General features: G+C 38.9%; 1 protein-coding gene across 1 annotated transcript in view; it reads left to right on the top strand.

Annotated features, from left to right (window-relative positions):
• The window catches only part of cntn3a.2 (contactin 3a, tandem duplicate 2), a 91,230-nt gene that overhangs the window by 44,757 nt on the left and 22,543 nt on the right, over positions 1–23,930 (top strand). The window contains exons 13-19 of the mRNA XM_057825756.1: positions 1,725–1,894; positions 3,463–3,580; positions 12,965–13,123; positions 20,301–20,450; positions 20,738–20,808; positions 21,777–22,011; positions 22,334–22,443. Coding sequence (XP_057681739.1) covers positions 1,725–1,894; positions 3,463–3,580; positions 12,965–13,123; positions 20,301–20,450; positions 20,738–20,808; positions 21,777–22,011; positions 22,334–22,443 — 1,013 coding nt within the window. The remainder of the gene's footprint in view (positions 1–1,724; positions 1,895–3,462; positions 3,581–12,964; positions 13,124–20,300; positions 20,451–20,737; positions 20,809–21,776; positions 22,012–22,333; positions 22,444–23,930) is intronic.

Genomic DNA, 23,930 nt, shown 5'->3' with positions numbered 1-23,930 from the left:
CGTCATACATGTCTACGCGGCGCGAAGGTTAGAAAATTCGAGAGGCGCGCGTCAGGCTACAGCGCAGGGTCGTAATTCGGGTCTTCCTTGACGGCGCAGGTCTAACGCGGAAGTATAACTTGGTCTTAAGTCAGATTAGTTTCCAGTGAGGGTTGGACCCCGCCAAGGCTGTCCTTTTTCACCTGTTATGTTCATAACATATATAGACTGAATATCTCTGCACAGCCAAGATTGAGAGGGTCCAGTTGGGTGGCCGCAGTATTGCATTTCTGCTTTTTGCAGATGATGTGGTTCTGTTTGCTCCGCCAAGTCATGGTTTTCTACGCTTGCTGAGCAATTTGCAGCCGAGTGTAAAGTTGAGCTAAGAATCAACACCCCCAAATCTGATATCATAGTCCCCAGTCGGCAAAAGGTGTAGTGCCCTCTTTGGGTCAAAGATGTCCTTCCGCAAGTAGATGAATTTAAGTATCATGGGGTATTGTTCACAAGTGATGGAAGAATGGAACGGGCAACTGACAGGTGGATCATTGCGTCCTCTGCAGTCAAATAGACTCTATTGGTATGACGTGATGAAGAAGGAGATGAGTTGAAAGGCCAAGCTCTCTATTCATATATGGTCATGAGCTGTGGGTTGTGACCAGAAGAACGAGATCCCGGATACGAGCAGGTCTTCTGAAACTGAAAGTTACTTCTTGGATTGTAATTACAGTATATGAAGGCTACCAGTTTGATACCTACCGTATTTCTCGGACTATAAGTCGCACCAGCCATAAAATGCCCAACGAAGAGGGAAAAAAAACATATATAAGTCGCACCGGAGTATAAGACAAGTATTTTAGGGGGAAATTTACTTGATAAAATCCAACTCACAGAACAGATATGTCATCTTGAAAGGCAATTTAAAGAGAAAATACAATAGAGAACAACATGCTGAATAAGTGTACAGTATGATGATGTATGAACAACGAAATGCGAACGTGTCCAGTATGTTTATGTAACATAGCTATTAAGAGTTATTCAGATAACTATAGCATAAAGAACATGCTAACAAGTTTATTAAGACCATCAATGTCACTCCAAAACACCAAAATAACATGTGAAATGATATAACAATGTGTTAATAATTTCACACATAAATCGCTCCAGAGTATAAGTCGCATCCCTAGCCAAACTATGAAAAAAACTGTGACTTATAGTCCGAAAAATACGGTAGTCCTGGAATAGAAACAAAAAGCTCAATTCAAAATAGAGGTATAGAGTTTTCGAACTGCTGCCCAAAGAAAGACACCCAGCTCACTAAAGTGTGTGCATGGCAGATATATTGCGAGCATGACTTGTTCGCTTAAGAGAGTTGCCAAACTGAAATGTTACTGGTTTGATGTTGTACTTTTGGAGAGTTACAATCAATGAAAATGTATAAAATGTGACCAAATTAGCTGACAACTTAAAAGAATTTTTGGCGGGTCTAACGGAAATAGACAAGCCAACCCATTTTCATGCTTTGTACTTATATATATTTTTACATGGTTTCATCACAATATCCGCCCTTTAGCGGGAAACAGTGTATAGGATAAGACGTGGGGAGGAAAAAACAAGCTTGACCCCAATATTTTAAGGTCTAGTGATGGTTAAAAGGTACTGCACAAACATAAACCAGACATTGTCTGTAAGATTAATTGTCCACAAATGTTTTTTATGTTGTTGTTTTTTTTTTTTTATCCTAGATCCAACCAGATTTATCCAGGGCCCAGTAGACATGGAAATTATCGTAGGCGAGAGTATCGTGTTACCCTGTCAGGTGACCAGCGATCCAGTGCTCGACGTTTCTTTTTCATGGGCCTTCAACGGACAGCTTATCATCAGTGATGACGGTCACTTTGAACTCGTAGGCGGGGTGAGTGACCTTCGGCTGTGTTCCTCTTAGAATGCATGAACGGGCAATCAGCACCACCTTCCATCATTGCTTTTTGTATGATGTCCATTTGAAGAGAAAGCTTGACATTGAGACACTTCTTGAAGTGTATCTTATTGGATGGGCCTCAGTTCTTCTTGATTTAACCTATAAACTGTGGGATGGGGAGACCCTTAGATTCAATTTTAATCCTATGAATGAATGTGTGTCACTTGCTTTGTCAAAATACACCTTTTGTTGCTCTTGTTTATTATTTTCTCACTCAGCTTGGCTGCTCTTGTCCTTTCCGATGTTACTTTGAAGCGAGTACACATAATTAAAGGTGCCTTAAAAGAAGAACGAAAGCATGGCAAAGCCCCAAATGACAGTACAATTTCGGAACACCCTCACTCGCTTCCAGATTAATCATTCTTGAGTGTGTGTGCGTACATGCATGCATGTGTTTTCTTATCTGAACAGAGACTCCCTTCCCCAGAAATGCTTGAATGTGCTCGGCTCAGAGAGATTATCAACTTAACTTTGCTGCTTCAAGGAATCTAATTTCCATAATTAAACCATGTTGGCACAACTTTCACAGTTTTGCTCGCCAATGCCAAGACAACAATTTCGCCACTAATTTACGATTTATTCCCCACACCCCCATTATATATTTTTTCATCAGCAAACCTGCAATTGTTCAAACTTACTGGTATTGCTACAGATCTTTAGAGGTCATGGAAATTATGTCGCGAATTAAAAAATGGCAAAGTAGTGGGATTGTTAATCAGGAAAAAGAAAAATTATTCCCTCAACATTTACAAATCTAATACTTAGATCTAGTTCATCTAAACTACAAGGTTTGGTCTGATTTTTAAAAATCCCCATCTTGTTTTGTCTGAGCTTCAAAGTGACATGTGCAACATTATGTACAAGATGGCCTAAAAGGTTAGCACTGTACTCTGGCCTTCTTGTGTAGAGTTTGCATGTTCTCCCTGTGCATGTGTGGGTCTTCTTTGATTACGGTTTTGTCCTGCATCCCAAAAACATGCATGGCAGACTGATTGAACACTCTAAATTGTCCCTAGGTGTACGTGTGTGCGTGAATGGTTGTTCGTCTCCTCGACCCCTGCGATTAGCTAGCAACCGATTCAGGCTGTACTCCACCTACTGCTCATAGTTAGCTGGGACGTGCTACAGCACCCCTGTTACCCTCGTAAGGATAAGCGGCTCAGAAGATGAATAAATTAATGAACATTATATACATTGAGTTAAAGCCAAGACTAGGTTTTTATTTGTAAATGTGTGACCTGAAAAGTTGAGCATTTGGATAGGCTATTTCTTTTTTAAGGTTACGGTGTTTTCGCTATACACAACTTTTTGACCAGATCAAATGCAGGCTTATTCAATGTTCATATTTAATTCTTCATTGATTACTGTAGACTGATATATAATGCTGGTTTGGTCTTCTTTACTTATTTATTGCACCCAAAATGTACCCGTCCCATCTTAGTAAGCTGTCACATGGTCTGTAGTCTTTCATGGAAGATCATGCTTTCTTTCCTCCTTGGCAGAGAGGTGCAGGAGACCTGATGATCAGGAATATTCAGCTAAACCACACAGGCAAATACATCTGTGTGGTGGACACAGATGTGGAAAGCCTCTCAGCCGTGGCTGTAGTGATCGTAAAAGGTAAGAGAACATCTCCACTGCTTTGGATGCGCCAATTAAAATGGAGCTCTGAGCGCAGGGTCGTTTTGGAAGTTCTGGAAGGCAGAAATTAAAATTCCCTCCTAACTTTTGTTTGAAAGCCACCAATTGATCCTTATTACTATTTATGTCCCGCGTGTTGGCAAACTGCTTTGCGGCAAAAAGATAAAGCACAATTTATCTTATGGGAGCATTATCCATGCATGCTTCCCTCTGGGTGTGTATTGTTCACTCAGGCTTTTAAGCTCAAATAGGTTTGGTTTCAGCTGCTGAATGGAGTGGGGCTAAATTGCCCACACTTCAAGATTACTCCCTGGGTTTTATGTCAAGTTTTTGTTTGTATTTTCACATCCTTGATTCTAATAAATTCATTTTCACTCTCAACTTTGGAGCCAATATTCTTCATGCATGAATATAACGGCACCAGTCCTCATGAGCTACATCATTTTTTGTATCTGATTTGTATGGGAGCTGGGTAAGAAGAGGTGGGAGCTGGGTAAGAAGAGGTCAGCTTCTCAAATGGATCAATGTGCCAAATTGTGGTGCAAATTGACAGGACACAAAATGTGTTAAATGCCAAAGGAGTGGAGAGATGTTTTGCAGTGCATTATGCCAAGCCTTCGTAGTTCATCTTAGTACGCTTACTGAGTGGAATTGCAGCAATTCTGCTGTTGTACCACACAACAACAATTCAAACTTAAAGTTTGGTTACAACTTCAGTGGCATAGTTGTAGTAATACAATACATGGTATGTTTATTATTGAGGATGCAGTCGTATTGGTGTAAAGAAACACCACGTCACAATAAGTGTGACTTTTCTAATATTTTGGGGGCATGTAGGCACCTAACAAAACTGCCAGTGCTTGTATGCTTCTCAGGTTGGTGATGCACTTGTGAGATAATCTTAATATACAAAAACGCATCTTGGGGTTAAATAGCTTCAAGCTGATATATAAAGAAGAAAAAAAAGGCTTGTTTGTAATAGAAACAATGAAATGCATGTCGAGTGAAGTGTAACCTCCCCTGTGACTCTACATTATTTATATGGTACATCCTACTGATGGCAGCTGTCACCAATGCGTCATTCCACACATTTTAAATGGCTTCAAATGTTAGGCAGCAAACTGTGAAGCAAGTGGCAACCGAGCGATGTGTCATTTCAGAAATGACTTTCCAGTACAGCTGCCACCTGACATTCAATGTGGAAACCTTGTTACCTTTAAACCTCTAGCCAATACCAATGATACCAAGAAGTGAAGGGGGTTATAGTGGAAGACTGGTTAGCACACCTCCCTAACAATTCTATGGTCATGGATTTAAAACTTGGGTTTGGCCCCATCAAAAGAGTTTTAAATGTAGGAGTGATATTCTAACATTCATTTAGCGATTTTTTTAGAGGCAGTGCCTATTTTTATATTGGATAAATGCTCTTTTTTTATGGTTTGTTTTGTTTGTTTTTTTGTCGCCTCCGTCAGTAGGTGAAACCTTCGGTAGGCAGAGGTTATGTACAGTATTCAGTTCAGTATGTCTGTCTGTACGATTGTGTTCAAAATGAATCAAAAACCAATAAAATGATTATCAAACTGCTTGTAATATGAACTGGAAGAGGTGATTCGATTTGGGGGTAATGAGAAAATGATTTCAGGATAATGGTAATAGGTTATCAATTTGTGTTCAAATTTGCCAGGTAGGTGATATCATGAGAAGAGAAAGAGACAAAGGTCACAGATGTCAGAAATATGGTGATGCATGTGATACATTAAATCTGTTCACACCAATTGGACTCTTAGATTCCCGTTCTCCGTGTCAAGCAGCTGAACAGTAAAGTTTAAAAAATAAAAAAGAATAAAATGAAAAAAAAAATAATATTGTGGTGCTTTGAATTTGGCTGCTTAGGTGGAAGTCTGCTTTCTCAGGCTACCCCTCTATTTAAATATAGTATTATTCTCAATAGGACTTATTTTAATGTTAAATGTTTAATATTTTAAAGGAACAAACAAGACAGTATAAATTACCATCATATGAAAGATTTAGAAAATTATTTAAATATTCAAATCAGGTATTCCTTAGAACAATGATAGTGATTTAAAAAAATCATGTTTAAAAACAGAAAATGACACAGCTCATCGGCACTAAAAATTTGGGACAAATGTGACGTCAGTTATGGCCACATTCCTATGTGGTGTAGATTGCTTCCAGACTTCCAGACAGGATGTGTCAGAACGCCAGAGAAGCTGGGGGTCAATTTTTATATTTTTTTAAATCAATTTTGGGCTGCGAGGCAAAATAAAATGGTAGATGATTGTTACATTCCAATAGAAGGCTCGCTTAGGACGCAACATAAAACGAGCTACGAGTTTGTTACTAATCGGATAGTTCGAGTGATGAGTCTTTCTCAAATTACTGGACTGTCTCAGAAAATTAGAATACACAATATTCTAATTTTTTGAGACAGTCCTGTGTATATATACAGGACTGTCTCAGGAAATTAGAATACACAATATTCTATATATACACAGGACTGTCTCAAAAAATTAGAATATTGTGTATTCTAATTTCCTGAGACAGTCCAGTATGTGCTGGAAAACCAGAGCCAGCAGAGCTGACAGATTGGATGGATGGATGGATGGATGGATGGATGGATGGATGGATGGATGGATGGATGGATGGATGGATGGATGGATGGATGGATGGATGGATGGATGGATGGATGGATGGATGGATGGATGGATGGATGGATGGATGGATGGATGGATGGATGGATGTTAAGACAAAATAATTCACACAAAAAAATATTAATTGAAATAATAACACAAACATCTGAAAAGTAGTGAGAAGAAGCATAAAAGGCCCCAACCCTACACATTCAAAATATAATAAATTTTATACATGAGACCAGGGGTCGCGTTAACCGAATATTTTCCGTCGTTGACCGGTTTTTTAAAACGGTGACGGAAAAAACTGAAGTCCGTCGGTCATTTTGACAGGTTGCAATTCACACCCCAGACCACAGGGTGGCGAGTGAGCATATTAATTAGCTATTGTCTCTCTTAATGCATGACGTCGTTGGCTATTCTGTCAGAATATTGTAGCGTCACCGGGGTCTGGCGGCGGCACCGTGATTGACACATCAACGCGAGGTTCTTATTGGTGCACCCGGTGTGCCAGCGTGTAATCCAATTGGTGGACTAGATTGCCGCCTGTGTATAGACCCCAATCACATGACGTCACAACTCCGCCCCCCTGACTGGAGCCGCCATATTGTGTGTCAGCTCGTCGTGTTTACACATTACCGCTACGTACATGCCTCCTATTACGGCGTGTTTTTCTGCTCGTTAACGTTAATAATCAAAATGGTGAAGGCGTGTGTGGCAGTTGGTTGCAGTAACAGAGAAGATAGACGGAGAGACTTGAAGTTCTACCGTATTTCTGAGAGACCTGAAGAGGAGAGCGAGATGGACTGCTGTAATTCGACAAGAAATCTGGGCACCAAACGATCACCACAGACTATGTAGTAGTCATTTTATACCTGGTAAGGTGCATTTAATATATATTTAGAAGATTTTGGACTGACAACCACAATTAAAATCATTGTGTGACGTTGGTGATTGGGGTCTATAAAATTGCCTCTTTTTCTTTGGGGGCGGAGTTGTTGTTGTGTTGGTGTTGTTGGCGGTAAGCAGAGTAAAAAGAGGGAGAAAAATACCACGACTTCCGTGTCTAATTTTTCGCCGCCAAGCAAGCGTTACAATATTAATTAAAAATGAATGAAAACTAAATACTATTGAATATGTCATCATTACCATTTTAAAAATTTAAGTGACGGGTAAAAATAGATTATGACCGGATTTTTATGACCCTGTCAGTCAAAATGACAGACAACGAAAATCTCCAGCGCAACCTCTGCATGAGACGCACTTCCATACGGCAGAAAACACTCAGATGACTTGAAGTTCCGCTCTGAGACCCCCAAATAGGCCAAATTTCAAAACTGTCCTATATGCATGTGTGATACATCATTGGAACGCTCAAAATCTCAATTTTCTGGGGGAAGGAAATTTTTTAACAGAAGGGCATTTAAAAAAATAAAATAAAAATTTAAACAGCAAAAGCCTAACTGGAGGTGAGAGCACGCGAGAGCATAATTAAAGACGCCACGATTTTAACAAGATATTATTGCGTACTTACCTCTTTTCGATCCAAAAACTGTAGCATGTTTCACCGAGTGTCAAGACACATCTGTGAATGGGTGAAACATGGTCATATAACAAGGGTGGCGATGCAGAAATTGCAGACATCGATGAGTGGTCAAAATTTTCTTTTTCATGTATTTACCCTTTTAAACGTTTTTTTTTTTTTGTGTGTGGATCGATTGTTTATTAAAGGGTATTAAAACACTAAGGGGCTGTGAGATATCAATACAACCGTTATGTGGCAAGATAACAAATATTAATAAAGTTCATCAGTTAGTAAAGTAATCGCATTCATGAGCAATTATCGAAAATATATCGAAAATTACGAACATTTCCGAAAGTATTCCGGAAACAGCCGAATGGGGCGGAGACATCATAACAAGGAAACGAAAGGTCGAGGCAGGTGCAATCGTTGTTTATCAACAAGAGAGTTGCGTTCATGTTTTATCAAAAAAATCGTTAAAATGGTCAAACCTGTCATGCTATGTGGTCTAAAAATAGCTATTTGTCGCAATGTAGTACCCATGAGTTCCCGAACGCGAGAAAAAGAGCTGGACTACGCAGACAATGAGTAAAGTTTGTACGTGTTAAGAGGGCTAATTTTGCAGACCCATCCTCCGGCACGGTTTTGTGTGCTGCGCATTTTACACCTGAAAGCTATTCGAACTATGGACAAATGAAATCAGGTTTTGCTAAGAAATTGCTGATAAAAGCAGCCACCATACACGCACAGCCACCTAAATGTCCCGCGATATCAAGAAAGAAGACTACTGGCTCTGATGAGACCACCCCAGGCTAACCAAAGGAGCGGAGCAGCCAAGCTCGAAATGGCCAGAGTGAATACTCTTTTATAATAAAAACATATCACGCATTGGATATAGGACTGGACACATGTATAAATTATCGCTCGTAAAATATATAGAACAAATCCTCGAATCCCATTCATATTTGTGTCTGTTGGCAGAGCAAAAACCTATGATAGCACAATAAATGATAATTATTCTATACATTACATTATTTTGCGGTCACGGTGTATCAGCTTCACAAAAAGAAATGCAAAACAAACCATTCGGTGTTTCCCACACGATTTTGCCGGTGTTTCATCAGTGTGATTGCTCCTCTCAATGATCCTTTCATTAGGCTGCATTGGCTTTCGTTTGGGCTCAAATTGATAACCCAAAACACCAAAGAAAGGTTCATAACTCTCCTCGTCACCATTAGAAGAATGTTCGTTACGTCGGATTCATCGCTGCAACTAGAAACAAAATTGTCCGCTATCATCGCCGCCATTCAGTACTAAGCACTGAGCCGGTTTTTTCCTTGTAGTGACGTCACGCACACAATATGCTAGATTTTCGGGATCTCGTGGGCGGGTCCTTTTAGCTTGACAATCGATCCAAATTGCTATCATTTTCTTGGTGTTGCGATGTGTGTAATTACACGAAGTGGCATGATATGAATCCAAAAGGCATGCGTTTATGGATAAATGATGGAATATTAGCATTTACCCAGGTGTTGTCATACCCTTTAACTAAAATATTGGGGAAAATGCGACGGTAACAAAAAAAAATAAAAAATAAAATAAAAAAATACAATTAAGCGATAGTTATGAGGTAGATATCCGTGACCTTTTTACAGACACCATTTTTTTCATTGTGACGTAATTTGTTTGAAAGTTTAAAATATGTGAGTGAATAATATTTTAATATTCGTTTTTTTTGTTTTTGTTTTTAACTAAATATTAGACATCAATTAATGATTCTAAGCTAAAAATGACAGACATTTTGAATAATATAATTACTGAGCTTCTTTTTACGGCTGGGTTGAAACAAAAGCGGTTAAGCGACATCGGTAAACAGGGCTTTCCAGGGTAAAACGGACAAATTAAAAATAGTTCCGGGGCTTAATGCACCATGAATCTAATATTGCAGCATATAGACATGTTGCTCTATCAAACACAACAGTGCTTTTGTCTTAAAATAAAGATTATTTTAAAGAGGGGTGCAAGAGCAGAAACTGCTTTTTCAGTCTTGTCTGTGTTTTCCCCCATATAATTCTAAACTATACATGCTGTACATGCATGACACATATCAATGTTTTAGCTGAGTTGAGACAACCTTGGATTTAGTTTCTTCATAGAGAGAGGAATAAGCGTGTCAATCAGAACCAAGCAAGGAACAATTCAATACGAGGAGGGTTTCACACTGTTGTTTATCAGTGACAAATATTCTGATGTTAGTGCACTCTTCGCGATAGGCTACAATGTTAGCAGGCATGGTTAATGCACAACACGTAAACACTAATAGGCTTCGAACAGAGTTATGAGGAAGCCAAAATAAAATAGGCGCACACTCTTTAAAGTTACCATACCTGTTCTGGTTTTGCATTCTTAATTCCCATCTTGGATGCAGACGAAGCCCGTTTCATACTTTGGCTTGAGCAAATTAGAAATGAAACATCCTGAAACGAGGTAATTTTTCCCCCTTGTTGGCTTTCTTCGCTCCCGTTTTCAGCAGGCCTGACCGCGGTGTTTAACTCGTCCATATCCACCACTAAACAGTTGGGAGGAAAATGTGCCAATCAGGCTTTTGAGGCTTTTGTAGGCACGAACACAGTGTGCAGCCATCTCTCGAACAAGTCCTTGGCAAAGTGTCCGAAATACTCACATTTGATTAACTAAAACAGTTTTGGCATTTAAAAAATTCAGGTAACAGTAATTTTGTCTACTTCATGGAAATATTTATTTTGCTTTAATTGACGTTTTATCTTCACTATTACTCAGCAGAAAAATGAAATTCAGGTATTTTTTCCAAATTCGCTGGTATGCACTGATCAAGAACTTGTCTTGACTTTGGAATGTTTTATAAATATGGCCAAATGATACACTTAAGGTTTTTTAATATTTATATTATCACTGTTCTTTGTATGGAAGTGAAATAATATGCTACAATTGCGAAACTGGCTCAATAGTGAATCTTTTCTATATTTTGGTTAAACACACCATACGTTTATTTAATTTATTTATTATTATTATTATTATTATTTTGCTTCTCATGGCAGTGAAGGTCGATGATCTTTTTGCTTGGCACTTGAGAATATTTTTTTTCTCTTCTCCCACCCTCTCTCATTGTTGATAATACTACAGTTAATTGTACTCACAAACACCATACTGTGTCAGTTTGGCCCTGTTAAATGTCCAACCATAAAGATGACTATCAGTATGACCCGGAATTGAAGGTTTGTTAAATCGACACATAAAAACCTCGAAATGTGGGCTTCCTTATGATTTTATTTATTTATTTATTTGATGTATACTGGATGGATTCACCGAGCAGTATAGCCCGGCATTGCTCGGCTGAAAATGGGCATTTTCTATGCATTAGTTTTAAATCAATTTTCCGCATTAAATGGAGGCATACAGAGATCAAACCCATCTAAGAACTCTCTCAGACATAAAGCACAACTATAAAATTTTGTCAAAATCCACCCAGCTGTTTCGGAGTCCAAAGGGAACGAACACACACCCACGCACACACACCGGCAAAGTTCCATTTATATACAGTATAAGTATAGATATAGATAGAGGACATGTTGAAAAGTTATATACTGTGATTTTCGCACTATAGGGCACATCTGACTATAAGCTGCATCGCCCAAATTTCACACAATTTAAGAAGAAAAATCCATATACATATATACGTATATATGCCACACCTGACTATAAAATGCAGATATACATGTCTAAGCATGGCATATTTACTTATAGGGATGTCAGACGGAACCTCCGTCAGCAAGAAAATCCTGTGGTGGGTGAAAACGGCTATTCTGTGCTAGCGTAGCGTCCTCTTGTCATTGCAAACAGAGGATATCAATCCCTCTCAAATCCATCACACCACTCATACTTAAATCGTTCTCGTGTAGCTGCACAGAGTAACGGATGCAGCCTTTATTCGTCAATAAAATCTGACACAGTCTAGTAAGTTTTGTAGGAGCCGTGAGCCGTGTCCTGGCACAATTTTGTAAAAATATGTCTAACTGTAAATGTTAGCCTTAAATGTTTTTTGTTTGTATAGGCACCAATTGTCTCTTCTTGAAAAGAAATCACCATGCACATAGAAAAATTGTGTATTGCAAAGCTAAAATTTGCCAGTTCCAGTACTTTTGTCTTTGCCTAAAGCCTTTATATACTTCAATAAGGCTAAGGAAATATACCTTTACTGATCACGTTATTTGAAACAGTGACAACTCCCTCTTGCTTCAGCCAACAAAATGTACTGTAATTTAATGAAGGGAAATTTAGAGTTGATTGTTTTTAATTCACCATTGTTATTTATTAGTGAGTTGGCATTTTATTTTTCTTATGAAGAGTGAGTAACTAGTTTTTCTGTAATCAATACCTATCTGTTTTAAATGTAAGTGCATGTCAGTAGGCTGATAAACAAAGGTTAATGATAAATACTGTATTTCATGAGGATGCATTTCCGTTTACAGCTTGAGGATACCACAACATCTGTTGTTCCATTGTTAAAAAAGATTTAACCCCTTTAATAATTAGAGTATATAATTTGCCTCTGTTTAAGAGCCACTTTGGTGTGTGAGTCAAAGCTTAGGGCATTGTTATTCTGCGGTGCACCTCGTAGCTCTCTAGTGGTCTATTATTTCTGATGAGCTGACACCTTCATTAGAACAGGAACCAGTAGATGAGAATGAAACGCTCCTCAAAAGGCGTAGTAATAGAAATAAATGATTAAATGCTGATCCTACTCAACAATGAGACCCTTTTTCATCTTTAACTTTCATTTTTTTTATGTGACTCCTGGCATCTACTTGTGTCTACTGTTTCATCGATCAATTACCACGAGAACAATGAATAGGAAGGATTGCAGTTTGAGTGAATATTAGAGGATAAATTGTGAGTTCAGTTTTAATTCATCTGAAGGGCATCACCTCTCCTCAAACTCGAAACTTAATACTAAATATTTCCCCATGCTACTATCGATTTAAAGGTGTTAAGGCTTACAATTATGGGCTGACAATAACTGGGAGATATATTTTATTCATGCCCACACCTTTAGAGCTGTGTCAGTACACACCTGGATACCCGTGTCGTGCAGGCTTGCGTGTGTCTGTGTGTGTGTGCATATCTCTTAGTGTGTCTTTGTGATTGAGCCAGGCCCGCCCAGCCCACCAGACTCTGTGACAGTGGAGGAGGTGACAGACAGCACCGCCCAACTGGCATGGACCCCTGGACAGGATAACGGAAGCCCCCTCATCAACTACGTCATTCAGACCAGGACACTTTTCACTGTGGGCTGGCAAAAGGTTAACACAGGTAGGAAACCTTTCAAAGAAACGGTGATCTAATATATAATTGCACACCTTCTCAGACACCTCATGAGAGGTCAGACCCACCGCACAGGAAGCTCTTAGAGGAAGGTGAATCAATGTAGTGGTCAGCAGGGCTCACAAGAAGCACTTAACACCTGTGAGACGGTCACCAATGTCGTTTCATCTTCCTTAGGTTAACAATTCTTTGTGCAAGAAGCCACTTTTGGCAACTACCGTGAGATTCAAAAGGGACCCGAAACACTTCACTAAAGCGGATAAACACATAACGACATTCCGGCTAAATATGAGTGCTTTGCCTCTTCTATATTTAAAGTCAGCAAAGCCTTATTTTTCAGATGTCTCCAATCTGTCAAATTGATTATCCTGTGGCCTGAGCTAATGTTGAAAATGACCCCCCCGATCTGCTTAAAATAGAGTCAGGGCCAGGGTTGTCACAGATTACTTGAAAAAGTAATTACTGATTACGCCTCAAAAAAGTAATGTAGTTACTTTACTGATGACTTTATTATCAAAGTAACTAAGTTACTTTAAAAGTAATTAATCAGTTACTTTTTACCCATTTTTCTCCCTTTGCCGCCTCAACATAAGAATGACTACAGAAAAATATCATCGCATGTAATTGACTTTCCAATAATCTAATTTCAAGGTGAAGTTCAGAATTTTTCGCATAAGGCTTAATCTTCGAGTTAGCGGAGGTTTAATTAGTCGATGAAGTTGATTCCAACCACCATTGACTTACGCTAGCTTAGCCACTCCAGAGCCCTGAAACTAACAAATAACTGATAAACTGCATGGAATTTGTTGAAATCAACTCCACCGACTAATTAAACCACGCTTACTCGAAGATTAAGCCTAATGTAAAAAAAATTTGAATTTCGGGTTAGGGTTAACATCATATCAGTGCCAATGTAAAACAATGCAGATTGACTCCACAATAATCAACAACACACACATGAATTGCACAATGCAATAAACACAAAGTTGGGGGTGGGCGAGGATGCACGCGAACCACCCAGAAGTACGCCGTACTCACACGCGGTCAATTTAGCCACAAAACATGGTGGCAACTAAGCACTTTACACTCAGTCGGACTTACAACACATTTCAAAGATGCTAAACGAACACGTCACCTCACAGCATAAATGTGCAACACGAATATAATGTAAACAATGCTTACCAACTTGGAGAGATGACTGCCCATCGTTGCAACGGCAAAATTTGATTACTTGTTACTGAAAGAAAGTAATCAGATTACAGTAACGCGTTACTGACAACAGTGGACTCAGGGCCACCAAATGTTAATGATAAACGTGTTCATTATTTATGTTTGAAAATCATTATGTGTTTGGTCAACATCAAATTCATCTACAGACATCTACATTCATCATTCATTCACAGACTGATTGTGATTTGAAACAGGATGATGAACAGAAGCAACACAACACATACACACAGCTAAGTTTCTCCAGGTACTCAGGAGTCAGTAGCAGTCAGTTTCCTACCACATCCCCAAAACATGGACGGGTGGCTAATTGGACCCTCCAAATTCTCCATCGGTGCGATTGTGTGTGTAAAAGGTTATTTTTATATACATATGTTCCCTGTGTTTGCCTGGCACCCAGTTCATTATCCCACCTGCTCCCTATAGACCCTACCCACGTGACTTCACAACTCCTTCCTCCTGACTGGTGCTGCCCAATTGTCCGTCAACACATCATGTCTACCTGTTACGGCTGCGTACATTCCTCCTATTTACGACGTGTTTTTCTGCTCGTTAACATTAATAATCAAAATGGTGAAGGCATGTGTGGCGGTCGGTTGCAATAACAGAGAAGATAGACGGAGAAGACGGAGAGACTTGAAGTTCTACCGGATTCCGAGAGACCCGGAGAGAAGAGAGCGAGATGGGCTGCTGCAATTCGATGAGAAAACTGGGCTCCAAACGATTACCACAGATTATGTAGTAGTCATTTTATATCTGGTAAGATGCATTTAATATATATTTAGAGGGTTTTGGGCTGACAACCACAATTAAGATCATTGCTAGGCTAATCGCCGACAACATACACATATGTATGTAGTGAGAGTGCTATCGCTAAACCATATAAACATTAAAAGCCCTAACTCCATTGACAAACGACATGAAATACATTAGACTTGACAGTGGATGTTAGCAATAACAAAAGATTTTGAATTGAAAGTTTCGTAACTCACCTTTCCAAGCACAAGATAGATTCCTGCCAAATTTTCGTGGACGAGGACCTGTTTCACCCAACCAGCAACGAAGTATTTATAAGCCTCCAAGCTCTGAAAGTTTTTCAAACTTTCGTGAGAATAGGCTGATTTTGTGTGGACAAGATAGTTGTACATATCAGGCTAGCTAGCAGATGTCAGGCAAATACGGCGGAGACAGCGGGTCGAAAAACATCGATTTAGGCATCAAATATGGATCTGGCGAATGGATAAACTGAAGCTTTTCCACATAACGCCTTTTATGCAACGCATCAAGTGAGTTTACGGCATCCGAAAGCACCGTGTCTTCCATGAAATGCATTATAAATTGCTCGATCAATTGAGACCATTGATAATACAGACACAAAATGACGGACAAGGGGGCGGAACCATACAGCGAGCACGTGATTTTGTGACGTCGGTGGGTAGGGTCTATAGTTTGTGGAGTAGGCTCCAGCACGCAGGCAACTCTCACATGGTTAAGCGGTATGGAAAATGAATGTCTTGATAACACATACGTTGCTGCCAGACACATACTGTATAAAATTGAGAAGCAACTAGTGTTCATTACCCCGCCTCATCCCCATAGTTTCTGGTATAGGCTCTATCACCCCCTCGACTCTCACATGGAGAGGCTTTACGGAAAATGAATGTCTTAATAAGGCTGACGCCGCTGTGCTGGAGACTATCCTAGGTAACTATTGGCAATAGGCAGGATACACACTAAATTGATTGCCAGTCTATCGCAGGGCACGGCAAGACAAACACCCATTCATGCACACACTCGTTCCTATGGACAATTTGGAGTGTTCAATCAGTCTGCCATGCATGTTTTTGGGATATTGGAGGAAACCAGAGTACCTGGAGAAAACCAATGCAGGCACAGGGAGAACATGCAAACTCCACCAGGCAGGCCATGTTAAACACTCTCCCACCATGCCGCCCGGAAAGAATGTTCTTCAATAAGGAAGCTGTAAAAAAAAAAAAAACAGGTCCTGAGTACAAAGGCTGTAGAGGCCAAGATCTACCAGAGCAGATCAGACCAGAGTGCAGGCTGTGAAACTCTGGAGTCATTCCTTAACATCATAACAGGGTGTAAGATGGATCAGTTGGATCAGATGTGGAAGGTGAAAGCTAGAAGAATGGCTCCAGCAGATCACAGGAACAACATCTGAAGCCTCAGTCCAGAAGAGTGCAGTCCTTAGAACAGCTAATATACTGCGCAGAACCCTCAAACTCTCAGGCCTCTTGAAGAGGACCCGAGGTTGAAGATAACACAGATACCACTCCACGAGGGGAGAGAGGGACGTTATGTTTATATATACTGTAACTCAACCATTTTCATAAATTAAAAAAAAATAAAGTTGTCCATTTTTAAAACCCTTCCATCTACATGTGCTTTACTAGCGCTGTAACATGTCAGTAGGCTACAATATTTTGTGAATCCCCTGAGAAACGGATCGTCTGTCTTATTATATGGCAAATTACCTCATACCACAGTTTTCCTACAAAAAGCTGTGTATAATAACAAGTCTCCTACTGTTTATTTTATAATTCCATATGGACGTTAAATTCTACATATAATTGATAAGTTTTTTTTTAAGTGTGCTGCTTTTATATCACTTGGTTGTTGCTTGGTTTTTTTGTAGTTTTTTGATGTCTTGCATATTTATTAAGTTCAAATTTAACAAATGCGTTCCTGTGCCTGAAATTTCAGCAGACAAAATCTAAAACAAAAAAATTCACTCAATGGATGAATTGACATTTCTACCTCGCAACTAACTTGTTGCCCAATGATACAACTTTGTTTCTAAAAATGAACTTGCTCGTGTTATTGAATTGTTGAAGCAGCGTTTGGATTGAGTGGACCAGACGTCTGTTGTTAATCTTGTGGGGGACGACGATCCAGAATTTCTAAAAGTAGCCCAGATGGGCAAGTCAGAAAAAAGAAATGTCCCAGGGTGCTCCATGGTTGAGAGCTATAAGGTAAAACTTGAACACAAATTCAGTCAGGGAAAAAACAACGTGCTCTTCTGCACTGCAGAACAAATATATTGACAATTCACTAATCAAGACTCCATGGTGTTTTCCTCTCAAATTTATCAAAGACAATGAAACATAACATTAGCCATAAATTCCTAGATTCACAGTCATCAAATGTTGTTTTCGCTGACAAACTTAATATTGTAAAATACATGGCTCATCTGCATCAGTGAGTAGCCTCTTAAATCAACACCAAAGACTGGTGAAGGCATTATCACACACACTGCTGCACTGCAGTTAGCACTGTGGCCATTCAATTCACTGCATATCTATATCTATACTTATATACAGTGTTGTCACATATTACTTAAAAAAGTAGTTTAATTCCTGATTACTGATTACACCTCAAAAAAGTAATATAGTTACTTTACTGATTACTTTATTATCAAAGTAACTAAGTTACTTTAAAAGTAATTTATCTGTTACTTTTTACCAATTTTTCTGCTTTGCTGCCTCAACACTTAATGTCAAAAATTATGAACTTCCCCTTTAAAATAAAGACCTTGCCGTTAAAATGTTGTCTATAAAAGTTGTAAAGCAACCAAATGAACAAGAATCCTTCAAAGTATTTCATAATGAGGAGGCAAGATGGATATTGAGAATTCCTACCTAAGCTTGAACTGAGCTTGAACCGAAGATTGAACATGAACAGTGTCAAGATATGTGTGTGTATATATATATATATATATATTAGGGCTGTCAAACGATTAAAAATTTTAATCGAGTTAATTACAGCTTAAAAATTAATTAATCGTAATTAATCACAATTAATCGCAATTCAAACCATCTATAAAATATGCCATATTTTTCTGTAAATTATATATATATTCTGTAAAATAAATTGTTGGAATGGAAAGATAAGACACAAGATGGATATATACATTCAACATACGGTACATAAGGACTGTAGTGGGCATTTCACTCTACTGTCATTTAAATCTGTCTATGCTGTCCTCACTCCGAAGCGTCTACTTTTTCCAAAGCTAGACAGCTAGTGAACGACGCCTTAATAATTAGACTTCTTCCTTTTTCATCTGATTTATTAATAAAATGGCCTCAAACCATTGTCCTCTTTAGACCGTCGTAAAACTACAAAATAAAAGTACACAAGCACTGCATTAGCAACAACGTTAGCTTAGCACGCTATACAGGTTCACTAAACATAAACAAAAAGCGTCTCATACAAAAAATAGAACATTTCGCTTACTAACATAATATGTACATTCTTTACAACAACCATACTTACGGACAAATCTTGTCCAAGGATCATATAAGCACAACATTATCAGCCCGAGATGTCGTGCAGCCATAATGAAGAAAGAAAAGAAGAAAATAATAAACCATGTCGCAAAGCGACCACAAGAGTTCGCCGTTGGACAGCGCAAAAAGCCTTGCTGTAAAACCTACCAAAAGGCAGAATACTTTCTGAGCGGGACATGTGCGTTAATTGCGTCAAATATTTTAACGTGATTAATTTAAAAAATTAATTACCGCGCGTTAACGCGATAATTTTGACAGCCCTAATATATATATATATATATATGTATATATATATATATATATATATATATGTGTATATATATATATACTATACTGGACTGTCTCAGGAAATTAGAATACACAATATTCTAATTTTTTGAGACAGTCCTGTGTATATATACAGGACTGTCTCAGGAAATTAGAATACACAATATTCTAATTTCCTGAGACAGTCAGGAAATTAGAATATTGTGTATTCTAATTCTGATGAACTGCAGAGATCTACAGCTGAGGTGGGAGAGTCTGTCCATAGGACAACAATCAGTCCTACACTGCACAAATCTGGCCTTTATGGAAGAGTGGCAAGAAGAAAGCCATTTCTCAAAGATATCCATAAAAAGTCTCGTTTAAAGTTTGCCACAAGCCACCTGGGAGACACACCAAACATGTGGAAGAAGGTGCTCTGGTCAGATGAAACCAAAATTCAACATTTTGGCCACAATGCAAAACGATATGTTTGGCGTAAAAGCAACACAGCTCATCACCCTGAACACACCATCCCCACTGTCAAACATGGTGGTGGCAGCATCATGGTTTGGGCCTGCTTTTCTTCAGCAGGGACAGGGAAGATGGTTAAAATTGACGGGAAGATGGCTGCAGCCAAATACAGGAACATTCTGGAAGAAAACCCGTTGGTATCTGCACAAGACCTGAGACTGGGACGGAGATTTATCTTCCAACAGGACAATGATCCAAAACATAAAGCCAAATCTACAGTGGAATGGTTCAAAAATAAACGTATCCAGGTGTTAGAATGGCCAAGTCAAAGTCCAGACCTGAATCCAATCGAGAATCTGTGGAAAGAGCTGAAGACTGCTGTTCACAAACACTCTCCATCCAACCTCACTGAGCTCGAGCTGTTTTGCAAGGAAGAATGGGCAAGAATGTCAGTCTCTCGATGTGCAAAACTGATAGAAACATACCCCAAGCGACTTGCAGCTGTAATTGGAGCAAAAGGTGGCGCTACAAAGTATTAATGCAAGGGGGCCGAATAGTATTGCACGCCCCACTTTTAAGTTTTTTATTTGTTAAAAAAGTTTAAATTAGCCAATAAATTTTGTTCCACTTCACGATTGTGTCCCACTTGTTGTTGATTCTTGACAAAAAATTAAAATTTTATATCTTTATGTTTGAAGCCTGAAATGTGGCGAAAGGTTGCAAGGTTCAAGGGGGCCGAATACTTTTGAAAGGCACTGTATTATTCCTCCTTAGGGAAATGTATCTTCACTGGCTATATAGAAGTACCTTATATTACATTCAACGTATCAAACATACGACACTGACATGGCCAAAAAAAAGTTAAGGTGAAAGTATTGTCTTCATTATGAGGTTTCTGTTTTTTTTAGTCCCAGAAACAATTGACGGGAGCACACTGACAGCCACTGTGGTGGATCTTAACGCATGGATGGAGTATGAGTTTCGAGTTCTGGCAAGAAACGGTGTTGGAGTTGGAGAACCCAGCCCTGTGTCAATCAAGACAAGGACAGAAGATGCAGGTACGTAGAGTAATCTTAACAGGGAAATATGTCAGTTTATAAAAGGAACAAAACATATTAAACATTCCTCTCTTGAGTGATTCCATTAACTATGCCATTTTCAGAGAAATCATTACTGAAGACTAAACCATGAAACATTTTTGTCATTTTTTTCAAATAGTTATATCAATATTCCCTTAAAACCAGAAAAAAAATCTCATTCTAGTAAAATCTTAGCCTTCACGTTTGTTTGAGTGGACCTTTTCTTTTTCTTATGTGGAGGTGTTGATGAGTTATCTGTTTTGTAGTGCCTGATGCAGCGCCAGGTGATGTGGGAGGAGGAGGCGGAAGCAGGACAGAGTTGGTCATCACATGGGAGGTAAGTTGTCTGTCTTATGATGTTTCTTTTTAACAGATTATAAATCCCTGAAGTGTGACAATAATGGCATGATGGTTTTAAAGGCTCCGGTCTGTTTACTAATGTTCAGTCAACTGCACAATGCAAAGATGTTGCAGTTAATTGGCACGAATAGCTTAGCATCATTGTATTGAAGATACAACTAGTTTGAAAGGCTACTACTAAGTGCATTATGAGCAGTGAAACAGTAGATTGCACTATTATTCTTGGATTTGGTTTATATATTTAACACAGATGATTGAAGAGAAACTAATGAACATTATTAAATTGAAACTGTCTGAATGCACAGCTCCACCAGTCGATTATCGTGGGCTCGTGGCAAACATATAATATTTCCATTGGTCTATGAGGCAGTTAAATTTGAGCCCTATCAATTCTGCAGAGCTACTTGTGGTCATACAAATATGTGATTTACATAAAAGAAGGGGGAAAAAAAGATCTGCCATTCTATGATGAATTCCATACAAAACAATGCTGTACTTTTGTTTTGCTGGTATGTACACATATAACTAAGCTACTGTAACATCATAACAACACATGAAATACTATACCATACAATGGACAAATGCACCTTGTTTCCATTACTAGATTGCAGTGAGATAAATGTGTGTGTAATAAAGGTGAATTACCTTTATTAAGAAATGTCTCATTCCTGTTAAATTGACAATAACTTCCTCTTCATTTTATGACAGTAGGTGTCATAAACTGGTTAAGCACCGTATCTAGGCAGATATAATGTTTTCATTTGAGAAGACACACTGTTGTGCGCTTTGGAACTTTGAAAGCCATTTCTTTATTCCATATTGTCAGGTGGGTCTCAAAAGCAATTCGAAGGTCACACAATATGATCGCGTGGGCCCAAGGGCAGGATGAACGTGAGTTGTTTGTATATGTTTTAATATCACTATAGTTTTGTGTTTCAATCTCAGCCTGTCCCCGAAGAACTACAGAATGGTGAAAGCTTTGGTTACATCATTGCTTTCCGAGCCTTTGGAGAAGTCAGCTGGACCCACGTAGCCACCTCTGCCCCTGGCGCCTCCCGCTATGTGTACCGCAATGAGAGCATTGCACCCTTCTCCCCATTCCACGTCAAGGTTGGCACGTATAACAGCAAAGGGCAGGGTCCCTTCAGCCCTGTGGTCACTATCTACTCTGCAGAGATTGGTAAGCCACTGTCAAGCAAAAAAGTCTTTATAAGGCTAGAACACTTTCTGAATGCCAGGAGAAAGCGAAGATCATTAAAACCACAAGGTGTGACATGCAAGCAAAATATGTTTAAATTGAGGTTGAAAAGTTTAAAATGCAAAAAAGATTGTCCGAAAAATCAACTGTAGTTTAGATTCACGCTCTGCGAAACATTCATGTTGTTTGTATTATTGCTATCCATTCGGGATGCTACCATTGTAATTTATGTTCAGAGAGACAAATTTATTCTTGGTGCTGATATATAAGTGCTGTTCAGTCTTTCTCTTGTTGTGTTCTTCAGAGCCAAGTGGTGTGCCAGTAGGTGTTTGGGCCAGGAGTGTCTCCGCCTATGAGATCGAGGTCAATTGGCAGGCTCTCTCCTTCACCCCTGAAAGGGTTCTCGGCTATGAGGTAAATTTTACTCATTCCATTTGAGAAACAGAATTCGCATGCAATGCAATTCAAATCATTGACATCAACCTGGTCATTTGCTCCAAAACTGCGTTGCCTTGGTTCGGTTGTGCTGCTGCTATAACTGAAATTATATATTGTAGCACTTCGTAATTTTGTAACAGGCCACATGCCTGACCGTTTGCATCGGAACAAAAGAAAATTGCCTTCTTTTCACAGTGGTTGTCGATAACAGGGTAACATAGTCAGTACAGTGGCCTCGCAATACACTGGGTCTCCTGCCAAAATATCAAGAAGCCAACACAGGTTTAAACTGTTTAAACATTCAAAGGTTTTGAATTTAAAAAAACTAACAATTTGCTTTCCAAATATAGCAAGTTGATATCCAACCTACTGCCAAAAAATGTCTATTGAATTCGAAAACATGTTGTTTGAATGTATGCAAAAAGAAGTGTGTCATAATCTTGCTCACGTTATCTCTTGGTCATATCACTGTCTGATGTTTAATCCAAATCATAGATTAATAATCATATTGACGCGGCGTGGGGCCGATTAATAGGGAGCTTATCTCCATAAAAGCTGACCAAGTGGAAACACTGACAAAGAGCTTTTTACGTTGAAAAGTCTTGGGAATAAATGCGTAAATACCTTAATTCTTCATAGATATGGACGTAAAACAGTCTCGATTCATGGTTAAAAGCAAGAAGAAGAGGGGAAAAAAACGGTCAGTTAGCATTTATTTTTACGTAAACATGTCAAATGTGCTGGTAGTCTTTAAGCCACTGTGGCGCTGCCTTGCCACAACAAAGAGCTTTTTAAATTGAAATTCTTGTGAATAAATGCTTAAATCCCTAATTTTTTTTTGAGATATGGACGTACAATAGTCTGTATTCTTTGTCAAAAGAGCAAAGAACCAGGCAGTTAGCATTTAATTTATGTAAATATTGTGAACTATTGTGAACTATGATGCCAATGCTGAAGCAGCTAATTTCTCCTGATTTTTTTCACAATGTTTCAAAATGCATCCATGGTACAAAAAATATGTAATAATTACCTTGAATCCTCAAACAAATCACTCCTGAGACAATCCTTCCTGCTTGCATGCGGTACAGCTTTTGTACTTTTTCAACCTAAATCCGGCGTAAGATCACTGCGTGCATGTGTTTGAGAATAACTCCGCTTGATGTGGGGAGGCCCCCTAAATGAAGGCGAGGTGCAGTGTATGACGGATGTGACCCGTCAATACCATTTTGAAGTCTATGATCCAAATGTATATCATTTTTTCATATAGTTCAATAAATCAATAACTCAACAATATTTGGACAATGCACATACTAATATGTCCGAATGTAGAATGTAGAGATCTGACTTTACAGACTGTGATGACGCAACTTTTAATTAATCATGAATCGCATTGCCTTATAAACAAGGGTTTAGGTTTGCATAGGGACGGTAGTGATATAACGCTACCAACTTTTCAGGATGGT

This window comes from Corythoichthys intestinalis, chromosome 2 (assembly GCF_030265065.1).
Source record: "Corythoichthys intestinalis isolate RoL2023-P3 chromosome 2, ASM3026506v1, whole genome shotgun sequence".
In the NCBI taxonomy this organism is placed as follows: Eukaryota; Metazoa; Chordata; class Actinopteri; order Syngnathiformes; family Syngnathidae; genus Corythoichthys; species Corythoichthys intestinalis.
The sequence above is the reverse complement of the archived record's forward strand: the minus strand, read 5'-3'. Positions and strand labels throughout refer to the sequence as shown.